The 17,247-nt window shown below is 42.0% G+C and overlaps 2 protein-coding genes across 2 annotated transcripts; one reads left to right on the forward strand and one right to left on the reverse strand.

The window, feature by feature from the left end:
- The first annotated feature begins 2 nt into the window (after window positions 1-2).
- On the forward strand, window positions 3-6,771 carry coq10a (coenzyme Q10A). The gene is made up of 6 exons (XM_079358626.1): window positions 3-156; window positions 275-641; window positions 2,157-2,306; window positions 2,395-2,587; window positions 2,815-2,916; window positions 3,401-6,771. Exons 2-6 carry the CDS (start codon window positions 505-507, stop codon window positions 3,566-3,568), a joined length of 750 nt encoding a protein of 249 aa, XP_079214752.1. The 5' UTR covers window positions 3-156; window positions 275-504; the 3' UTR covers window positions 3,569-6,771.
- cs (citrate synthase) lies at window positions 6,310-16,600 on the reverse strand. The gene is made up of 11 exons (XM_079358625.1): window positions 16,405-16,600; window positions 13,007-13,057; window positions 12,606-12,713; window positions 11,918-11,983; window positions 11,474-11,605; window positions 10,631-10,819; window positions 10,319-10,518; window positions 9,490-9,619; window positions 9,102-9,203; window positions 8,772-8,981; window positions 6,310-8,373 (listed from the first exon to the last, which is right to left on the reverse strand). The coding sequence occupies exons 1-11, from the start codon at window positions 16,453-16,455 to the stop codon at window positions 8,203-8,205; spliced, it is 1,410 nt and encodes a 469-aa protein (XP_079214751.1). The 5' UTR covers window positions 16,456-16,600; the 3' UTR covers window positions 6,310-8,202.
- Between the last annotated feature and the right edge of the window lie 647 nt (window positions 16,601-17,247).

Below are 17,247 nucleotides of genomic sequence, written 5' to 3' on the forward strand. Positions count from 1 at the left end.
GAGCCGTGAAACTGACCCGCAGACAGAAGAAAGGAACAGTTTGTCCCACCGGCTCTCAGCCGCAGAAGGTCGTCCTCAGCTCGGGTTTGAGTTTCACAATGATGAAAGGCTGAAGTAGTAGTTTGTTGAAGTGTTTCGCTCGAGACGTGGAGTGATGTGAGTATTTTTATTCGAAAACACAGGAATGCGGCAGTACGTCGCATTTAGCTCACCCTCCGTTATGAAACCTTGCTAGCTAATGTTTGCTAACGCTAGCTGTTGACTCGTTATTTAGCCTGACAGCTCTGACATCGACCGGGGGATTCACACAGGAGACACTGTTCAGTTTAACCAGCAAATGCTGTTTATATCGGGGAGTCAGAACTGGCTGACGCTGCGTGTTCATTAGTGTGGACTCGAACCTTGAATCCCAACGCCCGGGTCGTGGAAGAGATCCCGGACTCAGCTTCCCAGACCAGGACCCTTACACCCCCCTCCTCATCTACAGTCTGAGAGGCCGGGTTGATGGCAGCCGCGGCGGGTGCTCGGCGCTTACCCATGGGTGTGCGGACTTTCAGTGACTTCCTCCACATCGCCACCGTGGGCTCCCCTCGCTCCTGCCGTGCTGCAGGTCCGAGAGGATGCCTGAGACAAAACATCAGGTGAGCCCGATCACGGAGTCAACTTCAGGGGTCTATTAATGTACCAACATGCAGCTCGTCCTTCAATACAGATCAGCAGACACGGGGCCTCCTTTGGACCGAGTGGTATGAAGAGTTAAGGTCACAGACTCACCTCACATTGTCCATGAAGGAGGGGGGAGGGGGTCTCTTATATCAGTCTTGACTTGTCATCTAAATCTTCTTTCTCTGTGATATAGGCCACATCTTCCAATATTCATTATATTGACCATTCCTTTTTAAAGAAACGCAGATTAGAGACAAATAATGATAATTAGTAAATTTTTTCCAAAGCTTTTATCAGCTGATATATTGATGTATTGTTGGTACTCTGTTGTTGTTTGAAGTTTGACTCACTGTCAGATACTTAACTAGAGAAACACGCTCTGTCTGTTCACTTTATCAGATAAATCCTGTGTGTCATATCAGTGTAAAACACTGACTCACAATGACACATTTTATACTCACAATAGTTATTTCACTAGAAGTTAGATGGACTTCTTGACAAAAGAACACCACACTTCTGACGCTAACTCACCAAATGATCGAAGTAATACATATTATTAATTTACCTAGTATATTTCAGAGGCCCTGGTTTAACTGTTTCTCTCTACCTATTTATTTTTGCTCTCTGTCGCCCCGTCACGATTGGAGGCTACACTCCTTATCGAACTGGTTACAGGTTCAACTCCTGATGCTGTGCATACATTTCCTGTCTGTCCACAGCTGTCCTGGAAAAGCCCCTAAATAGTCTTTTTATAAAAGAAGTATTTTGAATTACTCTGTCACATTACTGTTATGGCCTTTTGTTTTAGATGTTTAGTAACACTAGGATTAGGGGTGCTGTTTGGTTTTTTTGTTCGATTTTAGTGTAGTTGGGTTTTATTTATTTCATTATTTAGATTTAGTATGTAAAACATTTATTTAGAATACTTCTGTTTTATTATGTTTTTGATTTGAACAGCACTCGTTTGTTCAGTTTGCCTCACCTTTTGTTATGTTTCACAATTTGCTTCTGTTGTAATAAATAACTTTATTTACCATAAAACATCTGGTTTTATGTTGCTTCCCTTTCCCTCCACGAGCCGGGTCGTAACAATTACTCTTGACTATTATTGTTTCAACACAATCCCCTGTGATAGTGGATCGTTATTTAAAGGAAAGAATCTGCCATGCTTGTCTTCAATATCTTGTTTGGTTTAGGTTCGTCTGAACTCTACAGTCTGACTGCCAGAACACACATCGTTCAAAGGTTCAACAAGCTCGAGTGGATGTCATTACATTGCTTTTTCTTTTTTCATTTGTAAAACAGGTCGTGCTCAGAACATACCAGCGCAGTCACAACACACAGAGCTTCTCCTACCTGCTGCTCCACTGTTCTGTGTTCTCACTGAGAGCAGGAGCTGGCTACTGGAACAGCGTGGGCTCTGTTTTTTTGCCTGTGGCAAGTCCTTTCTAGAATGTGGCTTATGTGTCATTTTCTCTTTTAACTTTTAGACACTTGTCATCTTGTGGCATTTTGATGACAAGAACTCCCAGGCTGCTTTGCCTTCAAGACTTGGACACGATGACAGCTGTTCCTCAAAGCAGAAACTTCATCAGCCTCACCAACAAAAGAAAGGAGTACTCGGAGCGTCGGATTCTTGGGTAATTTTCCACGATGAGCTGATTACAAATGTATCCTCCCCAAGTGTTTTTATTGGTTGTTTCCTAACCTCGACGCTTTCCGTCATAGCTTTTCAATGCAGGAAATGTACGATGTGGTGGCCAATGTTGACGAGTACAAGCTCTTTGTTCCCTGGTGTAAGAAGTCCCAGACCATCATGAAGAGAGCGGGCCACTCCAAGGCCCAGCTGGAAGTAGGATTCCCTCCGGTGGTGGAGAGATACACATCCATGATCACGAGTGTTCGGCCTCATCTAGTCAAAGTAAGTGGAACAAGCTTCACTCAGTCTGTTCTGTCAATAAAACAATGTGTGATATTTCTTTTTTTAATGATTCTCATATGCAGCGCTGCGATTTAAATAACAAGAACCGAGCCCAATGAGACAGCAACACATTGTTTTCTTCCAGCTGGTAGTGTTTGTAATGTCAGCTACCACACACTGGTCATAAGTCATATTTCTCATCACAGTTTTTCTCTTGTTTTTTTCAGGCAGTGTGTACAGATGGAAAGCTGTTCAATCACCTGGAAACCATTTGGCGCTTTAGTCCTGGTATCCCTGGTTACCCTCGCACCTGCACCGTAGATTTTTCAGTAAGTAGCCTGCCCTTTAATTCATGTGGTGATTGATTGTGAATCAAACCTTTTTTTTTTTTTTTTACTCCTCGTGGTGCATTTCCACTCACAAGTCTGTCAGGTCAGTCTGAAGCTGTAGCCCGCAGAAAACCATTCAAAATATAATCTCATTAAATCTGAGTTTGAATTTCACAAACAGACACACTGACTGTGTTTCTCTGTAAGTGAAACACTGAGCTCTGTGATGACTTTATACCAGGAAGTGTCTGCACCTGAAAAAAAAAAAAAATCCTCCCATAATTATTTTTCAGACCTTCATAGAGAACCAAACAAACTGTTGACGATAAGCTAACTGTCTGCTAGCTGTAGCTTTGCATTTATTGTATAGAAATGAATGATCTAGATTTCCATAAACTAAACGAGTAATACTTGCTGAATGTTTTTGACTAACTCTCTCCTGCTGATTTGCACTGAAGAGATTCTTCTTTTGTGTCTTTGACAGATTTCCTTTGAGTTCCGCTCGTTGTTGCACTCTCAGTTAGCCACCATGTTCTTCGACGAGGTCGTAAAGCAGAACGTCGCCGCGTTTGAGCGCCGGGCCTGTAAGCTCTACGGTCCAGAGACTCGAATCCCACGAGAGCTGATGTTTCACGAGGTGCATCAGACGTGATCTCAACGGCTCGGGTTTCTCTCATCTGGCCTTAAATCAAACCAACCTTTTATTTTCTCCATCCGTACGACCCTGCATGAAGCGGCTCACACGACAAACACTTCAAGTCTCCCCCCCCACTACAAACACACGCGCCTCCTGTAAGCATGATGTTGGAGCTCTGGCCTCAACATGTGCTTCCTTCTCTCCTCCTCCTCCTTGTGTTTAGTCTGTCTACCTCCACCTGAGGGATCCTTTTCATGGCTGAAGGAACCTGTCACTGCTCTGGCTTCGCTGTATTTCTGTGAACAAAACAGTAAATAATTCCAAAATCATGTTACCGATGGTGGAGTCGACTATTCTTGAAAACAAACGGCACAGTGACACTGAACAGAGGGAAGGCACAGACTGAGATCTTCTCTCATCGTCCACTGTGACCTCCAGTTTCTTTCCACACGGACACTTAATCAGGTCAGGTTGGTCCAGTTCTGAGATCACTTTAACTCTTGAATCCGCTCATTATACTGCATTAAGAAAGCTTGCCTTTACTTTGACCCTTTTTTAGATAATTAGCATTTAATGTATTGTTGAAGTTATAGGAGTGATTTTGGTGCAAAACAGAATTCATTTTTATCCTTTTTAAATCCACATTGTCGACTTTTTATTGGGGATGGAGTGAAGTGTGCCATGTTGAGTGGATTGAAATGTTTGTCGCCGTAAGCTGTGACACGATAATGACGAGGCAATATTAAGAGTGAAGGGACGCATGCGCTTTAACATGAGAAGACTGCGTCCTTTTATTGGCTTTAGCTTTGGGAAATGAGACTTAAACTTGCCTGTTGTGCTGTGGCGGTTGTGTTTTTTTCATCACTGAGACTCGGTCTACACATTTCATTCATGCCTTTTATATTACAGCCCAGCATAAAAAGATGCAGGGGGCGCTAGAGTCACTTTGCACAAACTAGAGCACCTAAATGAATCCATGGACTGGATAAAATTTATGAACTACAGGAAATTGGATTACAACAAGAATACATGAGGATTTTAAAAAAAGTGGCGGACAGGTGATATCTACAGATGTCATATTTACTCGTTCGATGTTGCACTCTGCTTCCTGAAGGTCATCAGGAGGATGCCATGGAAACCTTGTGACTCAGACGTCTGCGGTTGGGCTGTAGAATAAAGCTTTATCCATCTTTCTTGTCTGACGGGATGTTGCACATTATGATGCTTCATGAGTATAGATTGAAAACAGTCCCCAACATTTCTAGCGGCTGTGTGGCGTCGTGAGGACATGATGACTGCACTGCAGAAGTCAGCAGCCCGTGGTATTATTTCATTTAAAAGGCTCGGTTGAATGTTTGAACAGCCACTTTTTAAGAGGTGATAGATTCATTCTCCAAATCTTAAAAACAAAACAAAAAAATCTTTTAAAGCTGGATTTTGGTTTTAAAGCTGTCGTGTGTTTGGGGGGGCGTTAAGGGATGGAAGTAAAGGGATGGTAAATCGATGCATGAATGTTTTGTGTTTTACATTAAATCACTGTTACATTAAAAAATAAAGACACCACAGTTAGGATTGTAAAAACAGTGTTATATCAGTGAATTCTATTTGATCCCATATTGTCTTCAGGCATGCTGTTCATTTGGTTAGTGAAGTTGCATCATGGAGGAGAACGCACCTTGGCTAAAAAGCTTTTGTTTTAGATGTTTATTTTCTGTATGATATAAATACATGGAGTTCAATGCCAAGTTTGATTATCTTGGGTGCCAATGCTGTGTACATCATAGACATTAAAAACGTGGAAACATCCAAACTGGTATGTGATCACCCTCAGTCCTGTTCTCACGCTCGGCCTCATGGTGCGAGTCCAGTATGTACGCCAGTATTATAATCACTGAAGAGTTGCTACTAGAGAATATTTTGCCATATTTTTGCAGTCCACTTATTTTCATGTTGCAAGCTCAACTGTATCTTTGTATATACTGTGTGTATCTCAGAGCTTTATTATTTAAATAAAAAAAGGCAGATGGAGGTGGTGTGCAGTTCATATCCTTTCTGCATATTTTTGATATAATTGCATGAACGCATTTAAAGGGGCGGTCACATAGATGAAGCTGAGGCTTTGTCACTGTCGATACACGGAGAGAGAGAGAGGAGGTGTGAGGACAGTAGCAGAGGGGACAGGCAGCTGACCAACAGGAAACCAGAGTACAGTGATGGTATGTGGGCCAGTTATTAATAAACAGCACGTCGCAGAGGTGTTGTATTCAGACCTGGGATCTTCCTTCATCTTGTCCTTTTATCATGTGAAACTCAGGCCTACACAGAACTCTCATCAGGGGAGATCTCCAGGGTCACTGTGAGGATTTGCTGAATAACAGAAGCTTCTTCTCGACGAATCAAATTCTGTGTCTGAATCTCCTGAGGTGTCTGCTGCTTGTTTGTAGTTTTATTTCTTGTCCCATTCAGACTCTAGGATACTTATCCTACAACTATGAAGGAAGTCCTTTTCTGATTCAACTGTTTTGGTGAAGTTGACACAGTTGATCTTTTCACCCCACAGTCTTCATTGACTGCAGTCGTCTCTAAATCAGAAGCCTGTGAGGGAAGCGAGTAAACACAGGAGCAGCCCGGTCCACTTCCAGCTGCCCCTGTATTTGCATGATTTACATTTCATCATCTACGCAAACCAGATGATAGTTTTATTTCTGCCGTATTTGACTGGGACTTCCCTTTACCATTAAACAAAGGACAACAAGTGTTAATAAAAAGCTTTATTATTTTCCATTTTTTGTTACGTTTTCCAATATTTGCTCTTCAAGCTTTTCTTACCCTTTTGACCTATCCAGCCCGTCCCCAAAGTGTGTCTCTGATAAATCCGTCTGCACTGACATCTCACAGCCATCATGTACAACCTTTATGTTCCTCTACGATCAAAATAACATCTTTATTTGAACCATCCAGGCCACATGGAAGAACACCACAATAAACGCATCGAAACACACGCGCACGCCTGCCTGATACAGCCAGAAGGAAGGTGGCAGCAGAGCGGTGAGATGTCGGAGCATCCGAGTGAACTACTGACGAACACGGCAAGTGTGAAAGAAAGACGCAAGAGCTTCAACTACACAAACATGGAGTGTTGACGAACCCAGAACTTAAGAGCAAGCTTGAAACATTCAAGTGAAACACCTGGGAGGAGAAAAAAAGAAAAAGAAGAAGCAGCGGCTCGGCCTTTAGAGCTAGGAAAGAAATCGTGTATGTACATAGATAGCTGCAGCCTTTTGTTCTTTGTCTGAATTTTGCAGTGACCAGCGGACACTACGACGATGTTAAACTGTGGTAATCATTGTGGTTATTACAAGCAAGTGATCGCACACAGCTCATACATTCAAGCTATACATATATATACCTATGTACACAAAGTATAAATAAAACCACTAAATGAGAACCCAAAGATCATTTTATACATCACAAAAAATAAACTCCGTCAAAGGGGACACAATCAACCTGGAGGGTTTCTACCGCTACTAATTAGGAAATCCAATCAAGCAAGTGCTCATTTTGGAGTTGATGTTTAAAGCGCTCTCCTGTGGGGATTAACAAACACACTCAAATAGGACAGAACTTTAGCTCGTACAAAGCCTCCTCTTCTCCACCCGACATCACACTTTCTTTTTTTCTTTATTCAAGCTTGCTCTTAAGGATTTATTACAGGCTGCCAATTACAACACCCTAAGCTGAATTATTCGTTATAGCTGTGACTGTACATTATTCTTGATTCTCTACCATTCAGAAGACCCCGCCGGAGAGCCGAGAGACATTAAAAATAGGAGAGCAAGTTGAAGAGGAGAGCAGAAATAATTAGAAGAGTTATTTTGATCATAGAGGTAACACAGGTCATCATCGCAAGAAAAAAACAAACAAACTTAAAAGTTGGAGAAATGGGGCAGAACAAAGATTTAAAGGGCCAGTATCTTTTAAGTGGTTTGAATGTTTCTGAGAAGAGTATCTTGATCAGCGTGTTAATTTTGCTCGTCAGGACCATTTTATTTTCTAATCTGGAGTGTTCATACATGGGAGTGAGATGACTGATAGATTGGGTGGGATCTGGAAACATTGCATAGAAGAAACTACGATGAGTCTCGACTTAGGAGAAAGAAAAAAAAAAGAAAAAAAAGATATCCTAAAACGAATGTCTGCATCAGCCAAAAGCCTAACAAATAAAGGGGGAGGATTGATTCGCTCCCTCGAGTCCCTTTGAATGCTTATGCCTATTCTTAGTTCAGACCCAGTGCCCATCAAGTCGGGTGCACTGCACAAATCTCAGTGATGCTGGCAGACGTCTAACGGTACAAACTTTGAGCCTACTATTGGTTACATGTGTCTGAAGTTTTCAACTCTTGCAGAGTTTCGATGGGAAAACGGATCAGCGGGTAACTAAACACACTTTAAACACTAATGTTGAGACGATTTTAAAAGGCCCATCTCTCGTGAAATGAAATTAAAAGCGTACTGTCTCTTTGAATCTCATTACATCCCTGGGGTTGGAAATGACAGGGGTCAACTTTTGTCTGTTTTTTTTTTTTTTTTTGTATTTCCGACTCCTCCCACCCTCCACATTAACCCACAAACTCCTTTCAGGTGCTTCTTCAACCTGACTTGACTCCCACCAGTGTCATCAGTCCATCTGTGCTCATGGACTTGGGGCGCTCCAAGGGGAAGCCCAGGGCTCTACTCCACACCAGCTGAGCCAGCACGCCGAGGGCTCGGGACACGCCGAACAGCACCGTGTAGTAGTTCATCTCAGTCATTCCATAATACTGAACACACAGAGGAAAGAGGGTCAGGACCTGAGTTAGTTACTGGAGCTTGAGAAATGGACAGATTATAGAAACATTGTACAGGAACATGTTTCCTGATGTGAGCTCATAATTTTTATATTAAAACAAATAATGCAGAAAACAATGCTTGGGGAGGGTTTCTAAAGGCTGTCGTCATGTAGTTTATCCAGCAGAGGGCGCTCCAACCCCACAGTTTAAACCTTCAGCACTGTCTGCAGCATATGCAGGATCACAGTCAAGTTTCTCTGCTCAAATGGATTTAAAAACTTGTATCGTCACACTCGTGCACAAGCACATTTTTTTCTTCATTGTTTAAATAAAGTTAAATGGATCCATTACTGACATGCTCGGATTAAAAGCCATCAGTGGTGTGTTACCTGCAGCAGAACTCCACTGTGAGCGTCCACGTTGGGCCAGGGGTTCTTGGCCTTGCCCTGCTCTAGGAGCACGTTGGGTACGATCTTGTAAAGCTGGGCAACCAACTTGAACATGGGGTCGTTGGGCAGGTGCTTCAGCGCAAACTCCCGCTGGCAGGTGTAACGTGGGTCAGTCTTCCTGAGGACGGCGTGACCGTAGCCTGGCACAACCTATGGAAACAGTTGGAACTTTCCTGAACTGTGCTAGGATCACTGCCTCAACTCGTCCACATCTTTACAAAGAGTTTTTCCATTATGAGAGAAAGCTGTAGCAATCGAGTGCGTCTTTACCCTTCCAGACTTGAGTGTGTTCCAGATATAATCCCTCATCAGCTCGTCAGACACCTCTCCACCCATCTCCTTCTGCAGGGCGGTGAGCCACACCAGCACCTCCTGTGAGACGGAAGAGAAAATACACATTCATGACAGCGGAATTTCATCAGTTTTGTAAATAACACTGCAGGAGGGCAAAAAATAAGTAAAAATAATCAAGAAACTCGACCTATTGACATCATACGCATGCTTTTAATTGAGACAATCGTACAAGTCTCATCTCTTGTTGGGACGCTGCCGTTCCTGAGAGCAGCTGATAAATGGTTCCTTACTCAAAATGTCAACTCATTACATAAACACGTTGTGCACTTTGTGAAAGTAACAGTGAGGAGTGCTTGGTACAAACCTGATTGGCCAGACCGTGCAGAGGACCAGCCAGACCATTCATGGCAGCGCTGAAGGACAGGTAAGGGTCAGACAAGGCGCTGCCCACCAAATGGCTGGTGTGAGCGCTGACATTGCCTCCTTCATGGTCACTGACAAAAACAAACAAAAATCTCATTTAGAAATCATTCATGTAATATCATTAGCCTTATTCACCAGTATATATATATATATATATATATATATATATATATACATACAGATTGAAGATCAAGCTAAGAAAGATATTTGCAGATTTCAGATTTTTCTCTTTCCCCAATATCGATGTTGGCCCAAAATATTCCATATTGGTCAGGCCCTAATAATAATGATGCTCCTGTAGTGAGTATGTTGATTAGAGAGGACAATGGATAGGTGAAAATTGAGGAATGCTGGAACATGGGCTGCAGATTAGGGGACCACAGCCTCCATACACGAGGAGCGACCTCCCCACTAAGCATCCAAAACGGCTCATATTAAAGGTTCGAGGCCTGAAGGGTTGTAACTCTGGATGTTTTATGCTGTGAACGTTTTGGAGTTTTTCTATCTTGAGATGTGACATGTGACCCACTTCAAATGATTCTATTCATGTTCTCTATGCATACACATATGATCTAGATCTACCGTTTGAAGTGGTGTCTCGCTCTTCAAACATTTCATCATGTTTTGCCTGAAGCGCAGCATGTAATCGATATGAAGGTGCGCGGCTTTGATCCCAGCGTGACCAGAAACAGAAACCTCAGAAGAGGGCGAGAAGCCTGCGTCACAAGTCAAAGTTCCGTTGATCATCGCAGACGTGGTTGAACTTGTACCTGTGGATTGTGAGGTAGAGCCTCATCAGCTCAGTGAACTGGGCGTCGCTGTAGCCCAGCATGTTGGTGAAGTTGTGGGACCAGTCCAGGTTGGAGTCGATGGCTCCGATGCTGCTGCCTTCGCGGTAAAGGTTGCGGTAAATCTTGGCTGCGATACACGGCAGCTTGGCGATCAAGTCCATGGAGTCTTCATAGACAAACTGAGAGAACAAAAAGAAAACCACGCACATTAAACCAGGCAAAAGTAAATCGATGTATTTAATGTTCCGAATCCCAATGTGGTACGTTCTGCTGCGGATGAGGTTAACCCACCTCCCAGTACTTGGTCTTGTGGACGCCCTCAGAGTAAGCCCGGGCAAAACTGCTCTCACTGTTCAGAGCTGTGATGGCGGCGCTGAACTGAGACATGGGGTGGAGGTTTGTGGGGAAGTTATCCAGCATGGTGACAACGTGGGAGGGAAGCGCTGCTCTCTTTGCCCACTCTTTGGACACCCACTTCACCTGGAGGAAAGAATTACACAGTATGAGTGCGGCTCTCTGAAACATTTCTCTCTTTTTTTCCCCCTCTCTCCACACTTCAGATCTACAGGTTGTTAGACATCCTGAGCTGCCATATTTGAGTTGATAAAATTGATCTAATCAAAAAGACAAAGGTTAAAAGGTGAACTCTGTGTCTTCAGGTAAAAGATGTAGTAAGCAGAAAAGAGAAAGCTTATCAGTGAAGTTGTCCTCATAGAACCCTCGGGGCTGATAGCTGGCAGCAATAAAGCACATGTTTTAAACAGGAACAAAGTCTTGTTTTGTAGTTATAAAACAATCTCCAGTTCCTATAAGGATGTTCTTCTGGAGTCAAACAGAGGACACATTTATATTAAAATAGCCCCTCGACGTCTTGTGACCCCCTCCCCATGTGTATGACAAGCCAACACTTAACATCTTAACATGTGATTAAATGCCTCTCTGAGGGATGCACGTCACCTTCTTTAACACCTATTATTCAACTGGAATATTTCATTCTCAACAGGACAAAACATTGTGAAGACATTCTGTACAAATCTGACCAGCAGTGAAGGGAAGTATGACAGATGGACAGAGTGAACAGCAGGACCCGCAGACCTCCAGCTCTATTGTATTCCTGATTGCGGCTCCTCTCACCTGCTCCTCAGTGGGCACCTGTCCTGTGACCAGCAGCCAGAAGAGACCCTCTGGCAGCGGCTCCGCGCCACCTGCAGCTTTGGGCAGGAGCTCCTGGCACTCTGGGATGCTGTAGCCACGGAAACGGATGCCCTGTTTGTGAACGGACAGAGGGGAAAGAAGCCAAACTGATCGTAAACAAATCCATATTTAAATTATCCTGAAATGAACCATCCGGTGAGAGTTTGCAAGCAGCCAACGTGAGCTCCAGCTCCACTAATTAGATTTGATTGATTGATTATCTCACAAGATACATCACGGCATTACCACTCTGCCCCTGAAAGCTCTCCAGCTCAGCAAGAATGCAATCAAGAGAAGTGTCTAACCCGGCGGGCTAAAGGGGTTCAGTCCATTACACCAGTGTTACAATCAAAACATTTCCTGCCACTTTCAAGGCATACTGACCTCATCAGGATCCAGTACGGAGGTCTCGTACACCAGACCCTTCATGCCCCTCATGCCTCCATAGACCTGTGAAAAAAACACAAATAAATATCACGTGTTGCATATATTGTGTATTCAGTTAGGCATTTGCAGTTACCACAACTGAACTACATTTGATCCTTAAGTAGATTCTAACTTGTTCTAAATGTTGGATATCAAGGTGTCAAGTCTTCGAAAAAGACAAACAAAAATAGCGCAATTCCTTCTGACATTATGTATTTTAACTGGACTGAAGTCATGTTGCAAAAACGAGAAGGTTCCCATGGACACGGAGCAGAGGTTTGAAAAGCTGAAGATGATGGAGCAGTTTTGGCAGCGGTGTACGTACATGTAAAAATGAAATCATATATTTGCGCTGTACTGTAAAAGGAGCCGAGTGACTCAGCTAAAATGTCTCTGCTGGCAGTCAGAAGAGCAACCTCATACTGTGACCTCTGAGGGAGCCGACCCACACAGTGGAAGCTGACAAAGTAAACAAGGCTGGGCAGGTCGAGGCAGATTAGTGAGGCCAATAGGTCACATCTGCTCGATGTAATGATTAATGACCCACATGCTCCAATATCTATTAATGGAGCACATCACAAGAAGTTTGTGGTATGTATATGTATTCGGAGCTGTTGTTGACACATGGTGCGTTTGTGTTACTCACCATGTCAACAGTGACCTGTCCTATGTTGGTTTTGCCATACTGTTGTTTGAAGTTCTTGATTCTGGTCTGTTCTTTGGGGATGAGGTCTGCCAAAACATCCTTCAGATTCTGCAATAAACAAACATTTAAAATCAGAGAACTTTAGCTGGAACAAACATCTGGACTTAAAACCATCACGCATTATGAACTGGTGTTCATTACAGAGAATTTATATTCATATTTAATTGAAAACAAAAATCAAAGTGTAACTTCACAGGGTTATTAGATCTTATAAATACTTAAGGTAACACAAAGGGAAACCAGAGTACAAGTACAGTAAAGAGTTTCATCTGAGCTACAGATTAATAGTGTTTGAAATCTGAAGCCAGCAAACATTCTGGGAGTGAACGGAGAGTACTCACTGTTGTTGATGCGCTGGCATGTCTGGCAGCCACAAGGAAGGAAGCAGCACTCTGTAAAACACACAAACGACAACACAAGATTTGGAGTTTTAGTGTCACAAATGGAAAGAAAACTAAAAAACAACAATAGCAGCTTGACAGCAATTCTTTTTATTTGTATGGCAAAGTTTCAGTGTACACCTTAGCATACAAAGTGACGTAGTTCATTTGTCCTTGAAGGGCCTCAAGTTACCAACTATTTTCTGCCCAGTTAACCAAAACAGAGTCAATCATTCATTTTTTAGTTCTTCATATTGTAACTATCAGTTCCATTTCTCCTGCAGTGTGACTGATGTTACAAGTAATTCATGGATTTGAATTATTACTGTAATCTTTGCCTCCATATAAAATCAGTCACTGTATTTCTCCTCTCTGCAAAGCCTTTACTCTTTTTTAATGCATGGTGTGTTAAACTCATCTTGCCTCCATTAGTATCCCCATAGGAAAAAAACAACACATATATTAAGTGTCTGTACAGGCCACGACCAAAAGCTGCAACAAGTAACTACAGGTGAGGACTCTTTACAGACATTCTTCACCAGACGCGTTTGTCCTGCCAAAGAAGAATTGAAGGTGTGAGCGAAGATGTGGTTCATACAAATACATATTACCCAACTTCTGTTTGACAGCACACCGTGTCCTTTAAACATCTCCTTCAAACTCACTCAGACTTTAAGACTGAACTTCAGAACAGGCCGAGAAGCACTGCAGGTTTAAATCCACTCCCAGCTGGTTCGCCCGCCCGCCTGTCTAGTCACAACTTAGAAGACATATAAGGTGATTAAGAGTCCTGATGCCTTAGTGTTGGGCTTACATACCCAGTACTGACTGCCCAACACGTGCTGATAGTTATATCGGCAGAAACCACACCAAATAAGTCATATTTTAGCACTTTTTGAAAGCTACTTTTAACCATTACCAGCTTTTGCTATCTTCATGTTCAGTATGACCTCAAATCTGCTTTCTTAGCTGCTTAGCAGTGGCAGCCAGAACCGATCCATGGTGTCCCCACAGCACAAACCGCTGAGTTCATTTCTTTGTTGGATTAATAATAATAATGGTTTTGGTGGGGTGCAGATGTCCAAATACTAAGATTGCACCTCATGTACGGAGGCTATAGTCCAAAAAACTTTAAGGCACTCTTTGTGTTTGGGGACTGTAGTAGTGAGTCAGGCCTGCTGTTACTCAGTAATGAAACAGGACTCCACTGAAAGCTTATTAAAATCATGAATGGGAGAGGGAGCAGTTTTAGCACTAGGGGAAAGTTGGACCTGCTGCCAATAGGATACCTCCCCTCAATCTAGTGGTTAGAGTAGAAAAGGGACGAACTAGAGTTGCTGAAACAAAAGGAAGGCCCTCGCTTCACCACACACGCTCCACAGCTGACAGAGATTATGTAACAGCTCAAGGCTGGGGTCTTAAATATAGAGCGCCAAAGTCACTCCTAGCCTCCTGCTGAGGAGAAAGGTTAGAGCAGCAACACTGCACAGAGGGGTGGAGGAAAGGCAGTGCGAAGAAGAATCAAATACATCTTAGGTAAACAAAGTAGCTTTTGGTATAAAACGTGATTTTTCTCCATCAGAACTTTAATGTAAGAAACTACGTTTGCCTCTTATATAATTAGTTAAAAAAAAAAAAAAAAGATGGAAAATACGGTTTCAAGCTCATATTTTTCCACACAAAAAAAAAATCTGGACAGCCAAGTTTTGCTGTAGAAATTAAATTCTCGGAGGCAATAAACCATCATGAGATTGTATTTCATTCTTGATCCAAATCTTGTGAAGTGACTCACATGATTTTCAGTCATAATTCAGAAACAAAAGATTTTAAGGCCCAGGCATGATCCGTAGAAACCAAACATACAGCTAACTAATAACAAGTGCAAAGATTACAACTGATAAGAAAGAAAGTGTGATACAGGTTATCTCTACATAGTCCTAATTACAAGGCTGCTAACAGGAATGTAATATCTCCCTCTTTGTCTGTACAGGGTTCAAGGAAGGAAGCTTGCTTGACATGAGGACAATATAGTAAGAGATAAAGAGTTCTTCAGTAGTGGAAGACAAGTTGATAATCAGGGTTATTTCAGTGTAAATAGTCTGGACTGAGAGGTCACTGGGGTAAGACACTCGATTGCAGTCACTTGGAGGTTACAATCAGCATTTAAAGAGCTTCATAACTGGCAGTGTTGTTTTTAAACAGGAGGGTCTGAGCACAATAATCAACCACATTGTAGTTCTTAAACTTTATTAGAGCATGGACCCCTTTCAGGTGACCCCCTCATTATTGTAACGTTGATAAGCATTATGTTAATACAATGTATTCATGTACTATGTAGTACTTAGCAATGACAGAATTAAGATACATTAACCTTTCCAAGTCATTTAAAAATCTTTGAGAAATTGTATGCTCCGATGTAGGTTTTTATCTTTTTTTAATGCGACTATAAAGTGACAAACATGTCACAATCATATCAGAGTTCATCTGTTGGCACAAAGTGGGCAGGAGTTTTAAATAAAATAGCTGATTTTCTTGGTGCAAGAGATCCCACTTTGTAGATGTGCTTTTCTAATCTTCAACTTTTATATTGCTTATAAATAGACCCCTGGGGGTTCTGGAAGCCCACTTAGAGAATCACTGGTATACAAAGAAATTCAATGTATTACTGTCATATTGATGAATCATGATTACATATCTCAATTCAATATTAAATGAAAAAATACACATTAAAAACACTTGTCTCTACATTGTCAAATGAGGTGAACCTACAGGAGAATAAATGACATTATCAGAGAGCTTCATTAATTAAAAATGGTTTTTAACATGAAGGTCAACGAGGAGGGTGAAGAAACTTCAGTGTTGAAGCTCAGTGTTAATGCAATGACAGCTTCTGTAAGATGTACAATTTTATTCTCACTAATATATCTTTTTTTATTAAAAAAAAAAAAAGTGGTGCAGTGACAGCACGTTAAATGAGGTTTGAAGAAACACGTCCTGGTGTGGCTTTACCAGGCCAGCACACACACACACGCTAGGATGCTAACGGAAGCTAACACAAGTTCACAAACACTTTTAACGATATGGTTTAAGCTCTCATATTACAAAAAAACAGCAGAGACTTCACGAATTTATTTTTAGAAATGTAAAAAAAACATAAAAAAAACAAAGAATGTATGAGGATTTCTTAAGCCAAGTTTGCGAAAAAAACAGCGTTCTACCAATTTAGTTAGCAATGCTAAGCTAGCTAACGTTAACTAGCTTGTCATTACGTCGTTAGCCTGGCTGGGCTAACGTTAGCTCTCCAAGGTAACGATCACACCTTTTTAAAGTGGCCACGGGGCCGCTTCCGGTCTTCTTACCTTTGAATTGAGGAGTTTAGGCGCTAGCCTGCTGACCGACAGAAAAGACATTATGTCTGTGTAGGACTGTTATTTCCACTTTAGATCTGTACAGCTGAGGAAGCCGCTGCCGGTGCACCGCGGAGCTGGTTGAAGGTGCCCCTCCAGAAAACAGAAGGTTGAAGAGGGATTCTGGCCCACAAGCAGCAGCGGCGCGGATTGGACAACGGGCTTCATCGGATTACAGCGTCGATAGATTTGATTGGCTCTACGAATGTTGCGCCCGCGCTGATTTGACGAAGGCATCGCGTCTGCCTGTGACGACAAACGAAGATCAGGGTCTGTTCAAGAACAAGAAGTCTCTCTTATATTCAACTCAACTACGTTACTGATAGCAATTGATAAATATATAATTACTATGCTTTAAAGGAATCTTACATGACGCTCTAATACTTTGTACTCTGTCAATTTGAATATCCTATTAAAAATAAATCCGCAGGAGCAATACAATGATAATAATGATATGATAACCAGACTGTAAATCTTATCTGTCATAGCTTCTTCTCTCAATTAAAACTTTTTTTTTGCATGTTCTGCTAATTATAACGGGCTTTTTCACCTTTTTATGTTAAAAATATCTGTCCTGTGCTATTTTTGGACATCCGAATTAGCATATGTTACTCTCAATCAATCAGTGTTGCCTAACACTATATATGGATCCCTTCGGAAAGCCACTGAGAGCAGATAGCATTAACTGTAAATGACCCTTTGGTACTTTATTCGCTCCTGGTATGTATTTTTTCAGTTCAGTGTCATTTGGATAACAACCAGGGGTGATTTGCAATGAAAGGAACACAAGTAGAA

The sequence above is a fragment of the Symphodus melops genome, assembly GCF_947650265.1.
Source record: "Symphodus melops genome assembly, chromosome: 13".
Taxonomy (NCBI): domain Eukaryota; kingdom Metazoa; phylum Chordata; class Actinopteri; order Labriformes; family Labridae; genus Symphodus; species Symphodus melops.